The sequence below is a fragment of the Hermetia illucens genome, chromosome 1 (genome assembly GCF_905115235.1).
Source record: "Hermetia illucens chromosome 1, iHerIll2.2.curated.20191125, whole genome shotgun sequence".
Classification (NCBI taxonomy): Eukaryota; Metazoa; Arthropoda; class Insecta; order Diptera; family Stratiomyidae; genus Hermetia; species Hermetia illucens.
This window is the reverse complement of record NC_051849.1, coordinates 213,734,301-213,754,526: the sequence shown is the minus strand read 5'-3', so window position 1 is coordinate 213,754,526 and position 20,226 is coordinate 213,734,301. Positions and strand designations below refer to the sequence as shown.

Genomic DNA, 20,226 nt, shown 5'->3' with positions numbered 1-20,226 from the left:
AACATGCATGATAGAAGGAGTTTTCCCCGACCGGTGGAAGAGGCAAAAACTAGTTTTGCTCCCGAAGCCGAATAAGCACCCAGGATGGACTATCGGAGCGACAATTTGGATTTCGTCAAGCCCACTCAACGATCGACGCCGTAGACGTTGTTTTGAAGCTGGCTCGAGACGATGTCGTCTAGAAAATGCTGTGCCGTAGTGACATTGGACATGAAAATTGCGTTCAATTCCGCAAGCTGGGAGTGGATAAAAAGTTCACTGGCTGAAACGGGTATCCCTAGTTACTTGACTAAGCTCCTCAACAGTTACCTTTCGGAGAGGACACTGTGGTACGACACGGATGAGGGATCCAAGCAGTACACCGTCACCGCAGGAGTACCACAGGGCTCAGTGTTGGGTCCTCTCCTGTGGAACGTCATGTACAATGGGGTCCTTGTCCTTCCCGTGCCAAAGGAGGCCACGATAATCGGTTTCGCAGATGATCTAGCTGTGGTTGTCGTCGCGAAAGAACCTGAAGACGTTGAAATGTACACTAACGAAACCATTAGCGCCATAAAAGCGTGGCTGGAGATGGTTCAGCTTGACCTTGCAGAACAAAAGACGGAAGCGGTCTTGATTACCAATCGTAGGAAGAGGAATACGATTAATATTCGCGTTGGTAGTCACGTCATCACTGCGAAGCCGGTTATCAAATACCTAGGGGTGATGATTGACGCTAAAATCAATTTCAAGGGACATCTGGACTATGCCTGTGAGAAAGCGGCAAATACCAGCGTATCATTAGCGTGGATGATGCCTAACATTGGAGGTCCAAGGTACAGTCGCAGATTACTTGTGGCCGGAGTGGTTCGCTCCATATTATTATACGCGACACCAGTTTGGGAGGAAGCATTAGCGTGTGAGAGTAATCGTAGGAGAGTGAATATGACTTACCGCTTAGTGGCGCTAAGGGTGTGCAGCGCCTTCAGAACAATATCAGCCGAGGCAGCGTGTATTATTGCGGGAATGATCTCGATGGACATTCTGGCAAGTGAGACACGCTGCCTGTACGAGACAAGGAAAATGAATCCTCTTGAAAAGGATGCAGAATGCCGAAAGGTGGCAAGGCGAGAGTCGCTGGAGAAGTGGCAGAAACGGTGGGATGACTCGCAGAGGGGTCGCTGGACCCACACTTTGATTCCCCGTATTGAAGAGTGGATCCAGCGACGACACGGTGAGATTAACTACCATCTGACGCAATTCCTGTCAGGACATGGCGGTTACAGGAAGTACCTGCACCAATTCAGGCTGGATGATTCTCCCTTGTGTCCTGAATGTGGTTGCAACACCTGAGGAGCCGGAGCATGTTATGTTCCACTGTCCACGATTTCTCTCAGAAAGGAGGAGTCTGGAAGACTCCCTGAAAACCACCCTAAGCCCGCAGAACATCGTCGGGGAAATGTTGAAATCGGAGGGAAACTGGTGTGCGGTGAACGCCGCAATCAAACGAATACAAGAGGAACTGGGAAGAGCGGAGCGCGCAAGGAGGACACGAAGAACGGAAGGCGTGTCTTTCTAAGATTTCCACCTCCATCCATAAAAAAAAACAAAAAAAAAAGACAGACAGACAGACAGACAGTAAACCGATTTTAATAAGGTTTTGTGTTTACACAAAATCTTAAAAATTAGCACTATGAAGAAAGAATTAGCACTATGATGAAAGAATTAGCACTATGAAGAAAGAATTAGCACTATGAAGAAAGAATTAGCACTATTCAACCATAACCTTTACCTCCAAGTATATATGAGCATAAAATTTAGCAAATACAAGACCTAACTTTCCGTGAAGAGAAAAAGGCTCTTAAAAACTTATCATACCCTTGATTTCGTAGCAAAAATTATACTTATATATCGCTTGATTATAATTGAAAAATGAATAAATAGTATACTTCTATTTTCCGTATTTCTATCGTAAATAAAACAAAATATATGAGATTTTTGTGCATCGTAAATAAATTTCTCAGAAACTACCATTTCAAATTTTCACCATGCACATTGGAATATTCCAAAAATTTAAAGGGAATCAAAACAAAATGTATACATAGAGAAAACAGTTTAAGCTCGACATTTTTCCTTTCATCTACATTTTATTAAGGAGAACGTATATTTTTTTTTAAATAAATTCTCAAGATTTATTTAACTACTAAAAAATGGAATATCAATTTCAACATTTATAAAATGATCCACAAGATTTGCCCATTTGATCGCTCTAAATTAATTATTTCTCCAATGTAAATATCAAATTTTATTTATTGCATTTTTTATATTTATATAATTTATTTTTAGGTATTTACAAAATTTTCTGGAGTTAGTTTTTCAATTTTTTAATTTACTCGTTTTCCTTGTTTTTTAATTTTTACTATTAAAAATCATATTTTTTTTATATAGTTATTAATTATATTCAAAAAGTTAAAGCTGACACTTAAAAATATTCGGATCAGAAGTGAAATCTTTGGTCATTTTTACAAATGTTGAAATCCACATTTTGATAATTTTTTAATCGATTTTCGGTCTACAGCAAACCGATACAGAAAAAAAATTATTTAAAATAAATGAATAAATAAAAACTTTCATTTCAAAGCTTATAATTCTTGAACTTGGTTTTTTTCCTTCCTTTTTAACAACGATTTTTAAAGATTTTTATTTTTAATTCTGTTTTATAATATTTTGGCACTTAAAGTTTATTAGTCCAGTAATAAGAATACCCTGCTCATAGTTGAGTTTTGAATTTAATTGGAGTTGGAGCAACATCTTGCAAACGAACAAATTTTTAGGGGAAATCAATTGAGACGTGAAGAAATTAGTTTTCAAGCATTTTGGATAATTTTTGAATTGCAATTTGTAGTCAAAAATGGTGAAAATTTAGTTGAATGGACGGGGAGGGAGTCGTAGGAAGAGGGGTTCAAGAAGAAGAACTTTTTTGAACCGATGGGGCTGTTTCGAATAACTAACATTCCTGGAAAATCCTCTTCTCTCTCTCTCTCTATGCGGGCCTCCGCGATTCAAAGTTTCTCTGTGGAAAATATGTAGTGGAAGGCCACTGAAAACAAGTCAACTCAAAACTGGACGCTATCCCTATTACAAACTTTATTTGAGGAGTTTTCAGTATGGATGGTATTTGGGATTTTTCGGTTAGGTAGTTTCTGAGAATGGGTCCGTGAAAGAAATGATCACTTTCGATCTCCCGCACTCCCCACTTTTTCAACAAAAGACAAAACTAAGACCGGTTTCGGAAAGTACTAACCAAAACTTTCCATTTGATACCCCACATGACTATATTTGAAAATTGACACCTCCCTTTTGCATGTATGGGGACCCTCCCTTAAATTCGACGTAGAATTATGTAACTCACTGTATGCATGAGTGTTCACAGTTTTCACCTTTCCACCAAGTTTGCTGTCAATCGCTACAACCGTCTCTTAGAAAAATGCGCGTGATTGACAGACAGACAGACAGACGGACCTGACTGACCATCTCCCATCAAGTGCGATCCCAGGTGGCGGATAGGGATCAGCCTGTCACCGAGCCAGAAGAGCGGCTCAAAGAGCGGTAGGCAGAATCGACCAAGGGCAAAAAGAGCGCGCCTATAAGGAAGCCCGCAAAATCCTCAAGCTCGCCATCCAACGGAGCAAGAGGGAATGCTTTAAGGAGCTCTGTTTAGAAGCGGACGTAAACCCGTGGGGGAGCGCCTATAGAATCGTGATGGGGCGATTCAGAGGCCGATCATCTCCGCAGATCACGTGTCCTTCACTCCTGTTAAAAATTATCCAGGGGTTATTTCCTCAGCAAGAGGAGGGCATAGACAGCTTCCAGCGACCTCTGAACGACACGGCAATACCGCCAGTCACCAGTGACGAGCTGCTGGAGATCTGCGCTAGGATAGGAGATAATAAAGCTCCGGGTCTGGATGGCGTGCCGAATAAGGCCCTTAAGCTTGCCATGAAATCCAGACCGGACATGTTCGCTGAGTTGTTCGAAGCGTGCATGTCCGAGGGGATATTTTCTGCATCATGGAAACGACAGACGTTGGTGCTACTACCTAAGGCTGGCAAACCTCCAGGTGAGTCAACCTCCTACAGACCTATTTGTCTTTTGGACACTGTGGGCAAAATGCTAGAGCGAATAATCTATAATAGATTACTCCCCGTTGTTGAGAGACAGGGAGATCTCTCAGATCGACAGTATGGGTTCCGTAAAGCCAGATCAACCATTGATGCCATCAAAATGGTTACTGGCTTGTCCGAAGATGCAATGCACGGAAAGGGCAGTACTAGCAAATATTGCATAGTAGTGACCCTGAATGTGAGAAATGCTTTAAATTCGGCCAATTGGAACCTAATACGGGAATCTCTGGTGAAGATTGGTATTCCCGCTTATCTTGCAGCTATTGTCAACAGCTATTTACAAGAACGGAGGCTTTATTATGACACCGATGATGGACCCCAGGAGTACGTTGTCTCCGCGGGTGTCCCACAGGGCTCCGTACTGGGCCCACTGCTGTGGAACGTCATGTGTAACGATGTTGTTAATCTTCGCTTGCGGAGGAAGCCATGGTGGTGGGTTACGCCGATGATGTAGCGCTGGTTGTTGTCGCAAAGCATCTCGAAGATGCTGAGTTATACTCATGCGAAGTGATCAGTGCTGTTAAGGGTTGGCTTGAGAGTTCTGGTCTGACACTTTCGGAGGAAAACACGGAAGCGGTCCTTATCATCAAGCGCCGTAAAAGAAATTTTGCCCGTATTCAAATTGGGAATCATATCATCACTTCTAAGCCTGCGATCAAATACTTGGGAGTGATGATAGATGGGAAGCTTAGCTATAAAGCACATGTGCAGTATGTCTATGACAAAGCATCCACTGCGAGTGTGGCCCTGGCAAGAATGATGCCGAACGTGGGAGGGCCACGGCATGCTTCCAGGTTACTTATAGCTAGGGTAGTGAGTTCGATCCTGCTCTATGTAGCTCCAAGTTGGGGCAAAGGCATTGCAGGTTACATCTAACGCTAACAAACTGAGTTCAGTCTACAGAAGAACAGCCCTAAGGGTGTGCTCGGCATTCAGGACTGTCTCAGATGATGCAGCATTCGTCGTCTCTGGAATGATGCCGATTGACATCCTGGCAGATGAGATGACGAATATATATAGTGCGAAGTCTATCGCAGACGAAGAACGCCGAAATGGAGAGATCTCTAAATAGATGACAAGAGCGTTGGGAACGGTCGGGAAAGGGTCGGTGGATACACAGGCTCATCCCTGCCATCAAGGGGGGGGGGTTAGAGAGACGGCACGGTGAGATTAATTATAATCTTCCTCAGTTTCTCACGGGGCATGGAGGATATCGCCAGTACCTGTTCAGGTTTAAACTGGATACCTCATTCGATTGTCCAAATTGCGATGGAGTCCCAGAAGACCCAGAGCATGTATTCTTCCACTGCCCAAGGTTTGTGGAGGAAAGGAAGAATCTAGAGGAGACTCTAGGAGAGGTGCTCGTACTAGAGAATCTGGTGCGAAGAATGCTAGCATGTCAGGAAGGAATGCGATCAACTCCATGTTCGTATCTATCCATAGCAAACTGCGAAAGGCAGAGGAGACCAGAAAAGCGCGTAGAGACGAAAGGGGACCAAGCTAAAATGAGCTGACTCCGCCCCGTGATGTAATACCGTACGGTGGTTCCACGGGGCTTGGGGGGAGTCGGGGGTGGTTTTACTGGGTAAGAATCCCACACGCTGGCGTGTCCAGGCCAGTGTCTTTTGAAGATTTCCACCTCCTCAAAAGAAAAAAAGAAAGGTGGCGAATAGGGGCGTACCTATTGATGTGTAAATATGAGTTCATGCATTTTTCTTTTCTGACTGTGCCACGGGCTAGCGTTTGCTCATTTCTGGTGGGTGGACAAAAATGACTATGGGAAGGATACCCACAAAATAAAACGAGCATGGACGTATTAAGAAAGAGTAAAATTACGGTGCAGGGGCTCGGAACCCCAGTACTGGCGGCTTTTGGAAGTGATCAAGCGGGCTCTCGGTCGTCGATATCCCTCGATTGTACGGCCTCGGTGGTGGACAATTTGGCCACCGTGGCATCTAATGCAACAAGTGTTTTAGATTTGGAAAAGGAAGCGTTCAAGCGAAGTACCACTCTACCAAGAACACCAGTGACAAAATCGAAGAAGGATGAATTGAAAGCAGATCGCTGGACGACAAAAACAGCAACAACACCGACCGCACATATTCAAGAGGAGCAGCAGCAGGAGGTACTCCAGGACCAGGAAAAGGACCCAGTCAGAAGAAGTTCGTCAACTTTAAGATCTCCGCCAATGGCAAACATGAAAAAAGATAAAACGGAGGGAAGGTCAATGAATGCCAAATGTGAAGGACTATTTAAAAGTAATAATCCAATCAGGATTCATGGAGAGCAGAGTCCTGAAGCAGAGCTTGGTGCAAAAATAGTTGAGCTGTCTGAGTTCATCAAGAACAAGCACAACGTGCACCAAGCCATAAAAAATATGGTGAGAGCTATTAGAGTGCTTTACAACAAATCTCAGCAGGAGGAATGAAATTCCAAGTTCAAGTCCAAATCTGTTGCCCCAACGGTGTCACAGGTGACCCAAGTGACACCTAATCGTATTGCAATCAACCTGCCACTAAACATGAGAGTGCAGGAAAGAAATGTGGATCCTCTGTAAAATCAGCAGGCAGTTAAGAGGGGAAAGGCTATACAAATAGTTCCGAAAAACCGAACTAAAAGCAGCGAAGGGAGAAAGCAGGTCCCTCAGGTGCGAGTTCCGGCAATCGAATCGGCAAAATCCAAGGGGAATGAGAACGGTGGATGGACCAAGGTAGTTAAGAAAAATGACAAAAGTGCGAATTCTCCCAGCAATCTACAGCAATGGAAGTTTGTCCTACGCGGAGATACTGGAAAAGGCCAAAGCTGACTCCGACCTAAAAATGTTAGCAAGATTCGAAGGACCCAAAAGGGTCAACTCATGTTTGAGCTGAAAAAAAACTAGCTTGGCAAAAACTGATCGCTTCCGAACTCAGGTTAAGAACTCATTTGGGGAGAATGTCAGAGTACGGACCCAAAAACATGAGGTCTATATCCAGTGCAAGGATTTCGATGAAGTGACATCCAAAGGAGAAATTTGCACTGCCTTGATGGAACAGTTCCAAGTTGGAGGACCGTGCCGAGGAGTCCATTGTGAGTTTGCGGAAATCCTATGGCAATACTCAAACGACCACATTGTGATTACCAGTGGACGCAGCGCAGAAGTTATTGGCGGCCAGGAAGGTTCGAATCGGATGAGTTGTTTGCCGTCTGAGAGAGTAGATTTCTCTAAAGAGGTGCCATTTTGCGAAGGCATGCACTAGCAACATCGATCGGCCCGACGTTCTCCGCAGATCACGTGTCCAACCCTCTTGCCGAAAATCATCCAGGGGTTATTCTCCCAGCAAGAGGAAGACACCGATACATTCCAGCGATGTCTGAATTTGACGACAGTTCTGCCGTCACCAGAGACGAGCTACTGGAGATCTGCGGCAGAATAGGAGACAATAAAGCGCCGTGAAATCCAGACATTTTCGCTGAGTTGTTCGAAGCGTGCATGTCTGAGGGTAAGCTTCCGGGTAAACCATCCTCATACAAATCCATATGTCTTTTGGACAATGTGGGGAAAATGTTAGAGCGGGTAATCTATAATAGATTACTAGCGGTTGTTGACAGTCAAGGTGGCCTTTCAGATCGGCAGTATGGGTTCCGTAAAGCTAGATCAACCATTGATGCCATGAAATTTACGGGTGTGGCCGAAGATGCAATTCACGGAAAGGGTAGTACAGCAAATATTGCGTGGTAGTAACCCTGGACGTGGTTCTGGTATGACATCCATGACGGATCCTAGGAAACGTTGTTTCCGCGAGGGTCCCGTAGGGTTCCGTATTGGACCCGCAACTGTGAAACATTATGTACAACGATGTACTTAATCTTCCTCTTCCGGTGGAAGCTATGGTGGTGGGTTATGTTGACGATAGCGTTAGTTGTTGTTGCAAAGAATCTCAAAGATGCTGAGTTATAATTAGGCAAGCCAATCAGTGCTGTTAAAAGTTGGCTAGAGAGCTCTCGTCTGACACTTGCGGAGGAAAAAATGGAAGCGGTTCTCATCACTAAGAGCGCCGAAAGAGAAATTACGCCTGTATTAGAATCGAGAATCATATCATCACTTCCAAGCCGACCATCAAATACTTGGGGGTGGTGATAGACAGGAATCTCAGTTATAGGCAATATGTGCAATATGTTTGCGACAAATCATTCACTGCATCCCTGTCAAGGATGATGCCGAACGTGGGAGGGCCAAGGCATGCTTTCAGGTTGCTTGTAGCTAGGGTAGTTAGTTCAATCCTGATCTATGCAGCTCCAATTTGGGGAAAGGCATTGTAGGCCGCATTTAACGCTAATAAACTAAGTGTACGCAGAAGAACAGCCCTAATGGTTTGCTCGGCATTCAGGACTATCTCAGATGTTGTAGCATTCATCATCTTGGGAATGATGCCCATTGACTTCTTGGCAGATGAGATAACGAACATATACAATGCGAAGTCTATCTCTTGCAGTCGAAGAAAGCCGAAAGGGAGAGATCTCTAAATAGATGGCAAGGGCGTTGGGAACGCACGGGAAAGGGTCGATGGACACACAGGTTCGCCATAAAAGAGTGGTTCGAAAGACGGCACGGTGAGACTAATTATAATCCTACCCAGTTTTTCATGGGGCATGGAGGATGTCGCCAATACCTGTTTAGGTTTAAACTAGAAACCACACCCGATTGTCCAAACTGCAATGGAGTCTCAGAGGACCCGCAGCATGTATTCTTCTACTGTCCAAGATTTGTGGAAGAAAGGAGAGGTACAGGAACCAGAAAATCTGATGCGAAGAATGCTAGCATGGCAGGAAGACTGGGATGTGATCAACTCCTCCTCCTCCTTGGCCGCATCTATACAAAGCAAAGTGCGAAAGGCAGAGGGGACTAGAAAAGCGTGGCAATGTACGCCGAGTAGAGACGAAAGGTGACCGCCCCGTGGTTTAATACCTTATGGTGGTTCCACGGGGCTTGGGGAGGGTCGAGGGTGGTTTTAGTGGGTAAGAATATCACACGCTGGCGTGTCCAAGACAGACAATAAACCGATTTTAACAAGATTTTGTTTTACACAAAACCTTAAAAAAGATGACAGCAGTTGTCTTGGGTTGAGGGCGCTAACATTTGTATGATTCCTGTTCAGTCCTTTTTGGAAGATACGGCACCCATACAGTGTTTTCATTGTTATTGCCCCCTCCCCCCCCCCTTTAGAATTGGCGATTTTGACACTGAAGACGCTGGATAGTCAAGAAAACCTTTCAAGGCACCGAATTGGAAGGACCATTGAATGAAGGTTTGTAACAAATCCCAGAAGAACTTGCAGAATTAGTAGGAGTGTTGCAACCAGGCATTTCCGCACTGGAAGCATAAGAAATGATCCGAAAGGAACGAAATTGTGTACCATACGAATTGAAGGCGAGAGACGTGTAAAGGCGTTTTTTCAAATCTGAAGAGAAGAAGAAAAGACGGCGCTGGCGATGAAAATTGGATCCACTACGAAAACCTCTAGCGAGAAAATTCCGGTTACCCGGTCAAGAATCAACATCGACGGCAAAGCGAAATACTCACGGGTCGAAGCTCACGCTTTGCATTTGGTGGGAGCAGAAGAGCGTCCTGTACGAGCGAAACCATCACGGCCAGAATATTCAAAAAGACATGACAAGGTGATTTTTCAACTTGATAATGTTCGGCTGCATGCTGCAAAACCCGTCGAAACTGGTGTATGCTACCCCACCCGTTATGCAACCCAGAGATTGCTCCTTCTGATTTCTTTTTTCCGATCAATTGCGCATGGGCCAGTTGATCAACACTTTCGTCCTTACCAGGAAACCAAAAAGTGGCTCAATTGGTACATTATATCAAAAAGGAGGAGGAGCCCTTTTCACACGGAATCCGTATGATACCAGGAAGATGGGAAAAAGTAGAGACTAACGACGGACAATATTTTGAATAATCGCATTGCAAACATTTTTTCATAATAAAGGTTTAATGTTACAAAAAAATAAGGTATTATTGCTTTCTTAGCCAGGGTCGTCTTTCGGTACCAGCGATCATCCGGATATCTTCTAATATTCGCATTCTTCTTGAATGGGGCATGCCTCAATCAGACTCCAGAGGGAAACGGATTCTGGAAATGGCGGCGAGAACACCAATACGACGTTCCCCCTGCGTGTGGAATGTCGCAAGGGTGAACATAGGAAAGTTCGTCGAAGCTCTTGTAGCAGGTAGGGCCGCGCTGGGGGGCACTTCGTAAATTCAGTGATGAATCTAATAACGACGGCGTGTGAGGCTTCCATGCCCCGGAGAGGCCCCAGGTGCGACAAGCCTTCTATGTACTGGTGGACGGCAGAAATTGCCGACCTACGGAAGGAGTGTCATAAGCTCCGCCGTTTGGCACAACGTTTGTACGCCAACGGGGAGGCATGTGCCATAAAAGCACAATATAGATCAGCAAAAAGGAGACTCCGCAGCGCTATAAATAAAAGCAAAGCTCGCGGCTGGCAAAATCTTGTTAATGAGGTAAATGATGACCCGTGGGGACTTGGCTATAAGCTTGTCACTCGGAAAATCGGGGCTCTGCGGAAGCCCTGCATATTGAGCACCGACCAGATGGACTGCGTTGTGCGGGCATTGTTCCTCAGACACCCTGTACGGGTTGATGTAAATAGCGCGGAAAGCGTCGTGGATTGCCCCCTTTTCACAATGGGAGAAGTCGAAGAAGCGGCTCTTATTATGAAAAACAGGAAGGCGCCAGGTCCTGATGGCATCCCGGTGGAAGTTTACAAACTGGTGTTCCGCGAACGGCCAGAATTGCTGCTCGAAGCGTTCAACGCGTGTTTGAAGGAGGGCATTTTTCCTTGTCGCTGGAAAGTGGCCAGACTCGCGTTGATCAGTAAGGGTAAAGGAGACCCGAAGCTCCCGTCTGCATACCGACCGCTGTGTATGCTTGACACGGCCGGAAAAGTGCTCGAGAAACTCATCAGGGGTAGACTCGCTGAGGCGATCTGTGCTGCCGGGGACTTATCCGCAAGGCAGTTCGGGTTTAGAACAGGGAAATCTACAGTGGATGCTGTTATGGAGGTCGTAGATGTGTTTAATTGAGCCGGGGAACACAGCCGCCGATCTCAACGGATAGTGCTCCTCATAACGCTTGATGTCAGAAATGCCTTCAATTCCGTAAGATGGACAGATATGCTAGGTACACTAGAGGACTCCTTTCACGTGCCAAGCTATCTCTTGCGGATATTGAGGGATTATCTGAAAGACCGCTCCCTGCTCTATGAGACGCTAGAGGGCCAGAGGAGGATGGAAATCACGTTGGGAGTAGCGTAGGGATCCATCCTAGGGCCGGACCTCTGGAACGCTTCCTACGATAGTCTGCTGAGACTCGATATGCCCGAAGAGTCGCGCCTGGTCGGTTATGCAGACGGCGTTGTGGCACTTGTTGAACAGGCGCAAAGCAAACTTGGCATATTGATGCGACAGGTAAGCGGATGAATGACTCATGGTTTCAACCTTGCGCTGGAAAAACCGAAGTAGTCATCCTGACCAGAAGGAGAATCCCGACCTTGCGTCCCAAATCGATCGGCGAGTTGATTATAGAGTCAAAACCAGCGATTAACGGTTTTTGGTTTTTGGTTTAATGCTCGACTCGAAGATGAGCTTCTTCGAGCAAATCAAAGCAGCCGCGCAGGAGTCGCGGCCTTGAGTCGGCTAATGGCGAATGTCGGCGGCTCTGTATCAACTAGGAGACGTCTCCTCATGGGAGCAACGCAGTCCGTCCTTCTCTATGGTGCGGAGGTATGAGCTGATGCCCTTGACAAGGAGGTGCATCGTAAACGCCTCGCTCAAGTGCAGAGGCGGAGAGCTTTGCGAGTGGCGTCTGCTTATCGCACCGTCTCCGATCCGGCTGTGATGGTGATTGCGGGAGTGATCCCCGTTGCCCTCCTTTCCAAGGAGCGCAAAGTTTTCTATCGCCGTAAGATCGAAAACTTAAGAGAAGTGGTTGCCCGTGAAGAACGTCAATGCACCCTTAGCGAGTGGCAACTTTCTTGGCAAAATGAGCCAAGGGGCAGGTGGACTGCGCGGCTCATCGACAAATTTGACCCATGGTTGAACAGAAAGCACGGTAAGATTGATTACTTCCTTACCCAACTTCTAAGTGGGCATGGAGGTTTTCAGTCTTACCTACACAGCGTTGGGAAGGCGCGATCTCCTGATTGTGTGTTCTGCAATAGAGTGGCGGATGACGCTGAACACACCTTTTTCTCTTGCGAGAGGTGGGACGGCCTCCGCCAGCAGCTTTATGCAGACATAGGGGAGCTCTCGCCAGACAACATTGTCAGAGAGATGCTGAAGAGCGCTGAAGCTGAAGGCTAGCCCGAAGTAATGTGTCAAACGGTTCCAGGCTAGTTTTCTGATGACAGGGAGGTGTTTAGTTGGTAGTCCGCCAGCGTGCTGTTGCGGGAGCCCAACACTCTGTGCGTAAACGCATTCACCTACCTTACTCCCAAAAAAAAAAATATTCGCATTCTAAGATATCGCGATCGAACTTCAGATGACGGGAAGATAGTCATACCTGGGTTGGATACTGCCATCCGAGGAAATGTTAGACGTAGATTTTTTCTTTATTTCTAATTCGAGTTTCACCAAAATTCTTAAAATTGCATTTCATATAATCACCAAAATGCCGAATAAAATTGAATTAAATAAATTAGCAGAACAGTTCAGATTTAAATAATTACAGAATATGCTATATTATCTGTTCATATCGGAAGAGCAGTATTTGTAAGGCAACAACAATAGGATGCGGCCTACGATTTATCAGTCAGTATACGTTCCTAGTGCGGTAGAATGTTCCAACAAAACCCTAAAAATATTAAGAAACGGCACTGGACAATAACGTTTTTGTGTTGAAATCACATGTTCATATCTTATATGATAGTATAAGGATGACAAAAGGCATCTTTTCAGTTTTATCTCACGTGTTTAAGCCTATATTTAAAAAAAGTGAGAAAAACTCTTCTTTTATTAGAAAGTAAGCGATACTCGTACCTGCAAAAATTTGTGTGAATAAGTTGAAGCTGTTTAACATATTATTAGCCCTATTTATTGCTTAGTTGTTGAAAATAAGACCTACTTTATATCTGAAGGTTGAAACAAAGTTCAGAGTTCAAATGAGTGTATCAAAACCGACCGCTACCGATACATTCTCCTTAATAAAATTTATCGCTATCCGAATCAACGTCACCATCCTTCCCGTCAATATTGTTGGAAACATTAATATCATGATCGTCATAATCTTCACTATAGTCATCATCCTCGATGAAATTACAATCGACCTGATCCCACCCCTATATCCACGATTCCTACATGGCATTAAGTACTCTCCTACTGCTTCCGCCACCTCGGTGTGGGCTGTATTCATCACGATCACGCCTACTTGAGGATTGCTGTAAGGACTGACTCGATGGGGGTGGATAACGTCCTCCGTCCCGATCGTGCATTAGGTCAATATCATCACCGCCGCCGCCACCCCCGCGCCCTCGATGTCCTGATGACATGTGTCCACCCCGACTCGTATAATCCACACCATAGTTTCGTTCATCCAGGAGATCATCACTATTCAAGTCGTAGTGCATCATATCACGTTCACGAGCGTGAAGTCGCTCCCGCTCCCGATCACGTTCACGCTCCCGTTCACGTTCCATCCGCTCCATCCTTTCTCGGTCCCGATCACGATCACGATCGTGGCGCGTTGTAGAGCGCCTGTTGTGATGATAGGATGCACCTGGGGGGGAGGGGCAAAAGAAAAATTTATTACTGAATTTGCCTCTGGTAGGGGGTTGGTCATAAGCTTGAAAACATATTAGCAAAGATTTAAACAAAAAAAAACGGACACTCCTGAAAAAAAAACTCAACAATTTTGGGGACTGTCGCAATCTTGTTTGTAGTTTACCAAGCTGTCGTTTGCCAATTCGCAACAAAAGTCAAAGCAAGCAAATTATTTTTAAGGACGAAATACTTGCTCTAGAGGCCAAAGATTAAAAACTAAACACACAAAGACAAAGTATAGCGTTCTGTAAAAATAAGTAGAAAAACTGCAACTAATTAATGAGGAGTCTATTGCCATGAATGAATGGTCTAGGTTGGCCAGTTGCTATGTGTTACTACCTAAATACCCTTTCCATATGGCTAAAGTATGAGCTTACCAAAAAACAACCTACGAAAATACAAGGTGCGGCAGCATAACTTCCTTTTTTAAAATGCGCGCCACTCAGTTAGTTGATGTCATAGCGGAGCGCTAGTGGTCCCGACATGGTTCAGTCACCATCATGCGTTGGAATAGTGAGGAGCGTGCCTTTGCCGTTGAGGTTTACTTTTCATGCTATTGTTTTTTTAGCGATGAAGCCCATTTTCATTTGTGTGGGTCGGTTAACAAACAAAACATGCGCTACTGGGCTGACACCAACCTTCGAGAATTGCATCAAAAGCCTTTGCATTCACCCAAAGTCACAGTGTGGTGCGCAATTTCCTCAGCTGGAATTATTGGTGCCTGGTTTTTTGAGGAAAATGAGTGTTACAGTGACAGTGAATTCGGACCGGTATGTAAACATGCTACAGAATTTTTTTTTCCCACGGCTAGAAAATTTGGATTTGGGGGACACTTGGTTCCAACAAGACGGTGCAACAGCACACACTTCAAGAGCATCGATGGCTGTTTTGAGGGAACACTTTCCAGAGCGCCTTATCTCAATTAGAGGCGATTTGGAATGGCCGGCACGCTCTCTCGATCTGTCCCCTTGTGATTTTTTTCTATGGGCTTTTTTTGAAATCCCGTGTTTATGTGAATCATCCAAGAACCCTACAAGATTTGGAGACCAACATCCAAGAAGAAATTGCCAACATAACACCTGCTATGCTAACAAGAGTCATGACAAACGCCAGAAATCGGTTTACGCAACGTATGGAGAATGTGGGACGTCACCTAACAGATTTGATCTTCAAAACAATGTAAATAAAAACTTTAGACATGTACCTACATTATAAAAAATAAATAAATATTTTCTGATGCATACAAAAGTTTTTATTGAGTTTTGAAAAAAGGAAGTTATGCTGCCGTACCCTGTATATATGGTCCTAGATCTTTTCATCATAATACTGGTTTTTAGTGACTTAAGGCTATGGGAAACTCCTCCTACAACAAGCCGTAATTCTGCAATGTACATCTACTACATAGTACGTATTGAGTCCTATCATAATATTGCATTGAGGACTGGAACTTCACGTGGTAGGAACAAGGACGTAGCCCCAAAAAAACCCGAAAGATGGACTTTCGACGAAAAATAAATGATGTATCGAAAAGAGCTGCCAAAATTGGAAGCCTGTTCCTAAAGATCCAACCTGGATCCATCCACACAGCTAACCAAGTCATCGTTGCTGCTGATGGTACGGTAACGCCGAATCGCATTACCTTAATATAAACGACCCACACCTGAAGATGTCAGTGATCCTTGTGTGGCAAGTGTTGCATCATTATGTCGGAAGACGATGAATTGGCTGGTACCGGGCCAACCTTCTAGACAGATGACTCAGCGTCCTGGAGCTCGGGGACCAAGCAGTGGACTGTAGGATAGAGCAACGCGAAATGTAGCTTCCTGAGGGCCAACCTGTCTCTCTTTGAGGTTGACATGTGAGTCTCCAGGAACGAAGCCTGCCGTCTACTAAGACCGTTAGTAGGTGGTGTTAGTACGAGGTGACCCTACTATAAACAAAACACTACGGATCTAAACTGAGGTGTCGAAAAACACCCATTGAATAGTTTGAAGTCGGGCATAACTGACTGTATTCGAAAGCCTCAGTGAAACCTGCTGGTCTTAGTGAGTAAATTTGACTTTACCGTGTTACGGAGATCTATGATATGGTGGACCTTCTGACACTCCGTGGGAATAAAATGAACGAGCAATTAAAAAAAAGTGCCTGTGACAGACAGACAGACAGAAGTTCCCATGGCAAGCGAAAAGGAGGTCCTCGAAGCTGCGGATAAAATTGTTGGAAATAAAGCACCTGGCTTACCTTACCTTAAAGAAGGAGCATTTCCTACACAATGGAAGAGGCAGAAATTATCATAATTCTAGTCCCCAAGCCAAACAAACCTTTGGGTGAAGCTTCGTCCTACAGGTCGATATGCCTTCTAAATAATACTGGCAAACTATTCGAACAAGTAATCTATAACAGATTAATTCGAATTGCCGAAAAGGAGGGCGGTCTCTCCAAAAATCAGTTCGGTTTTCGAAAGGGGAGGTCTACAACGGATACACTTGTCCTAGTAGTTAACACAGCTAAGACCGCACTTGGGGAGGGCAAATGTTGTGCAGTGATTACACTTGATGTGAAGAATGCCTTCAATTCCGCTAGATGGAGCAAGATACTTGAGTCCCTAATTAATTTAGGCGTGGCGAAGTACCTGGTGCGTATTGTTGCCGACTTCCTAATCGATAGGATTCTGTGCTGCGAATCAGATGAAGGAATGAAATCCTACCAAATGACATGCGGAGTACCACAAGGGTCTGTCCTAGGGCCACTCTTATGGATTATTATATATAACGGGGTACTGACCCTAGACCTTCCTACTGGTGTGGCCTCCATTGGTTTCGCGGACGATATTGGTGTGACGGTTGATGCACGCCTTCTCGAGGAAGATTAAATCCTGAAAAAATCAAAAATGACTGACGGTTTCGTCCAGGGCAGAGGCAACTCATCAGACGCTGCCTCACCTCTGCCCTAGGAGCAGCGTGACCGAAAGTGCCAACAGGTGGAAAGACGTGGAAATACGACAAGGTTGCGAGTTATATTGGACTTAAAACGCCAGTCGTTGTAGTCTAAGCTAGACTAAGGCTAAAGCTAGGTTGTTGTTTAGGATCTGCGGGATCCTAAGTCCCCATCCACACGATGGTGGACCGGACTAAATGAGGAGCAACTTACTCCCACGTTTTTTAGTCCATGGATCCCTAGTTTGGAGCGTAGCACCCCAAGCATTACAAATTGAAAAAATCAAAAATGACTGACGGCCGTTGGACTCACAAAATCATATGGGATATCCGGAAATCGATCGAGCGACCTCATGGCGAAGTAGGTTTCGACCTAACTCAATTCTTGAGCGGACACGGAGGCTATCGAGCATATCTGAAGTTGAAAAAGTGATTACAGCCATCGGAAAGAAGCTTAGGCAGGAGGAAGTCATCCGAAAGAATGAATGCGAGAGGAACACGAATGTTGACATGAGCGCAGAATAAATTCTGATCCAGCCCCGCGACGTAATACCAAAAGGGAGTCCCGCGGGGAGAGTGGAAGGAAAAGGAGGTGGTTCTAGTGGGTAAGAGTCCCACATAACCGTGTGGCAGGAGCCTGCGGTAGCTTTTGAAGCTTTCCACCTTCCATCGGGGGAAAAAAAAGACAGACAGACCGGACATGTTCGCTGAGTTGTTCGAAGCGTGCATGTCCAAAGGAATATTTCCAGCGGCTTGCAAGCGACAGAAGTTGGTACTTCTGGCTAAGCCTGGTAAACCTCCAGGTGTACCATCGTCATACCGACCCATATGTCTTTTGGACACGGTGGGGAAAATGTTAGAGCGGGTAATCTATAATAGATTACTCCCGGTTGTTGAGAGCCAAGGCGAAAAGCCAGATCAACCATTGATGCCATCAAATTGGTTACTGGCTTGGCCGAAGATGCAATTCACGGAAAGGGTGGTACCAGCAAATATTGCGTGGTAGTAACCCTGGACGTGAAAAATGCATTCAATTCGGCCAATTGGAATCTAATACGCAAATCCCCAGCGAAGGTTGACATTCCCGCCTATCTCGGTGCTATCGTCGATAGTTAATTAACTGAAAGGAGGTTCTGGTTTGACACTGATGACGGACCCCAGGAGTATGGTGTTTCCGCGGGTGTTCCACAGGGCTCCGTATTGGGCCTAGTATTGTGGAACATCATGTACAATGATGTACTTAATCTTCCCCTTCCGGAGGAAGCCACGGTGGTGGGCTACGCTGACGACATAACACTGGTTGTTGTCGCAAAGCATCTCGAAGATGCTGAGTTATACGCAAGCGAAGCAATCAGTGCTGTTAATAGTTGGCTAGAGAGCTCACGTCTGACACTGGCGGAGGAAAAAACAAAAGCGGTCCTCATCACGAAGCGCCGGAAGAGAAACTACGCCTGTATAAGAATCGGGAATTATATCATCACTTCCAAGCCAACCATCAAATACTTGGGGGTGGTGATAGACAGGAAGCTAAGTTATAAGCAACACGTGCAGTACGTTTGCGATAGATCGTCCACTGCTAGTATGGCCCTGGCGAGGATGATGCCGAACGTGGGAGGGCCACGGCATACCTCTAGGTTGCTTATAGCCAGGGTGGTGACCTCAATCATGCTCTATGCGACCCCAGTTTGGAGGGAGGCATTGCAGATGTCAGTTAACACTAACAAACTGAGTGCAGTATACAGAAGGACAGCCTTGAGGGTATGCCCTGCCTTCAGGACTGTCTCAGATGACGCAGCATTCGTCAACTCAGGAATGATGCCGATTGACATTTTGGCAGATGAGATGGCGAATATATACCATGCGAAGCCAATTTCTCCGTTATTGCAGACGAAGAACGCTGAGAGGGAGAGATCCATAAATAGATGGCAAGAGCGGTGGGAACGCTCGGGAAAGGGTCAGTGGACTCACAGGCTCATTCCTGCCATCAAGGAGTAGTTGGAGAGACGACACGGTGAGATTAATTATAATCTCACTCAGTTTCTCACGGGACATGGAGGATATCTCCAATACCTTCACAGGTTTAAATTGGAGACCTCACCCGACTGTCCAAATTGCGAGGGAGTCCCAGAGGACCCAGAGCATGTATTCTTCCACTGTCCGAGATTTGTGGAAGAAAGGAGGAATCTAGAGAAGACTCCAGGAGGGGTGCTGGTACCAGAAAATCTGGTGCTGAAAATGGTAGCACATCAAGAGAATTGGGATGCGGTCAATTCCATGATCGCATCTATTCAAGATAAATTGCGAAAGGCAGAGGAAAGGAGAAAAGCGCGGTCACGTGCGCCGTGTATAGAAGAAATGGGATTAAGCTAGAGTGAGCTGACTCCACCCCGTGATGTAATACCTTATGGTGGTTCCGCGGGGCAGGGAGAGAGTCGGGGGTGGTTTTAGTGGGTAAAAATCCCACACGCTGGTGTATCCAGACCAGTGTCTTTTGAAGATTTCCACCTCAAAAAAAAAAAAAAAGACAGACAGACAGACATTGAACCGGTTTTAATTAGGTTTTGTTTTACAAACAAAACCTTAAAAAGGAAATAAAAAGAAAACCAATCACAAACTGGCCAACCAGGCAGAGACACTTCTCTGCAATAGTGCGCCAGGTGACTACACCCAAAAACGAAGAAGTTGGAAAGTCAAGCAGTGGAGCCAAAGTCAGCATTGTGAGGAGTGCAAAACTTCGTCTGAGATCAGTATATCAGCCGTCGGGAAGGCGACAGGTCTCAGTGCGCAGATGCTAAATAGTATTTGCGTTTTTTCAAGGAAGTCCTGAAACCAGAAGAGGCCCTTAAGAAATCTCAAGACAGAAAAAACTTAGGGGGAGTCTAGAGTGGGTCAGGGGTGAAGATAGAAGCCAGGAGATCCGCCGTTGGCTATGTTAGTGCGGTCAAGGGGTCGTCAGCGATCTTTAACGAACAAATCGCATTATATATGCGGTCTAGGTAGTAGCCTGGAGAAATTTTCTCGATGAAGTGCAAACTGCTAATGACCGATACACGTCGGGACACATTGGGAGCCTCCGGAGTCGTCGAAAACTCCTTGCTGACGATGTGCGCTTAGCTTTGACAAGGTGGTTGTTATGGCGTTTATCAGGGATCAGCCTCTTTGCGACCGTGGTAGGGCAGTTCAAATGGAACCTGTGTTAGTAGACCGCATTTTCCCGAGTGACCGCTAATTCGTCCGTGAGTTGCGGGATCAGCCAAGAGTAGATTAGGTCCGGGAAAACTGGGCTCTGACCCCGAGG

At 45.5% G+C, this 20,226-nt stretch overlaps 1 protein-coding gene across 8 annotated transcripts in view; it reads right to left on the bottom strand.

Moving 5' to 3' along the window:
• Positions 1-13,183: 13,183 nt before the first annotated feature.
• Positions 13,184-20,226, bottom strand: part of LOC119660736 (voltage-dependent L-type calcium channel subunit beta-2) — a 490,674-nt gene continuing 483,631 nt past the window's right edge. For 7 of the 8 annotated variants that reach the window (XM_038069443.1, XM_038069434.1, XM_038069412.1 and 4 more), the window contains one exon: positions 13,184-13,948. In XM_038069443.1, coding sequence (XP_037925371.1) covers positions 13,527-13,948 — 422 coding nt within the window. In that variant the 3' untranslated portion in view covers positions 13,184-13,526. The remainder of the gene's footprint in view (positions 13,949-20,226) is intronic. The other variant, XR_005250476.1, reaches the window with a different exon arrangement.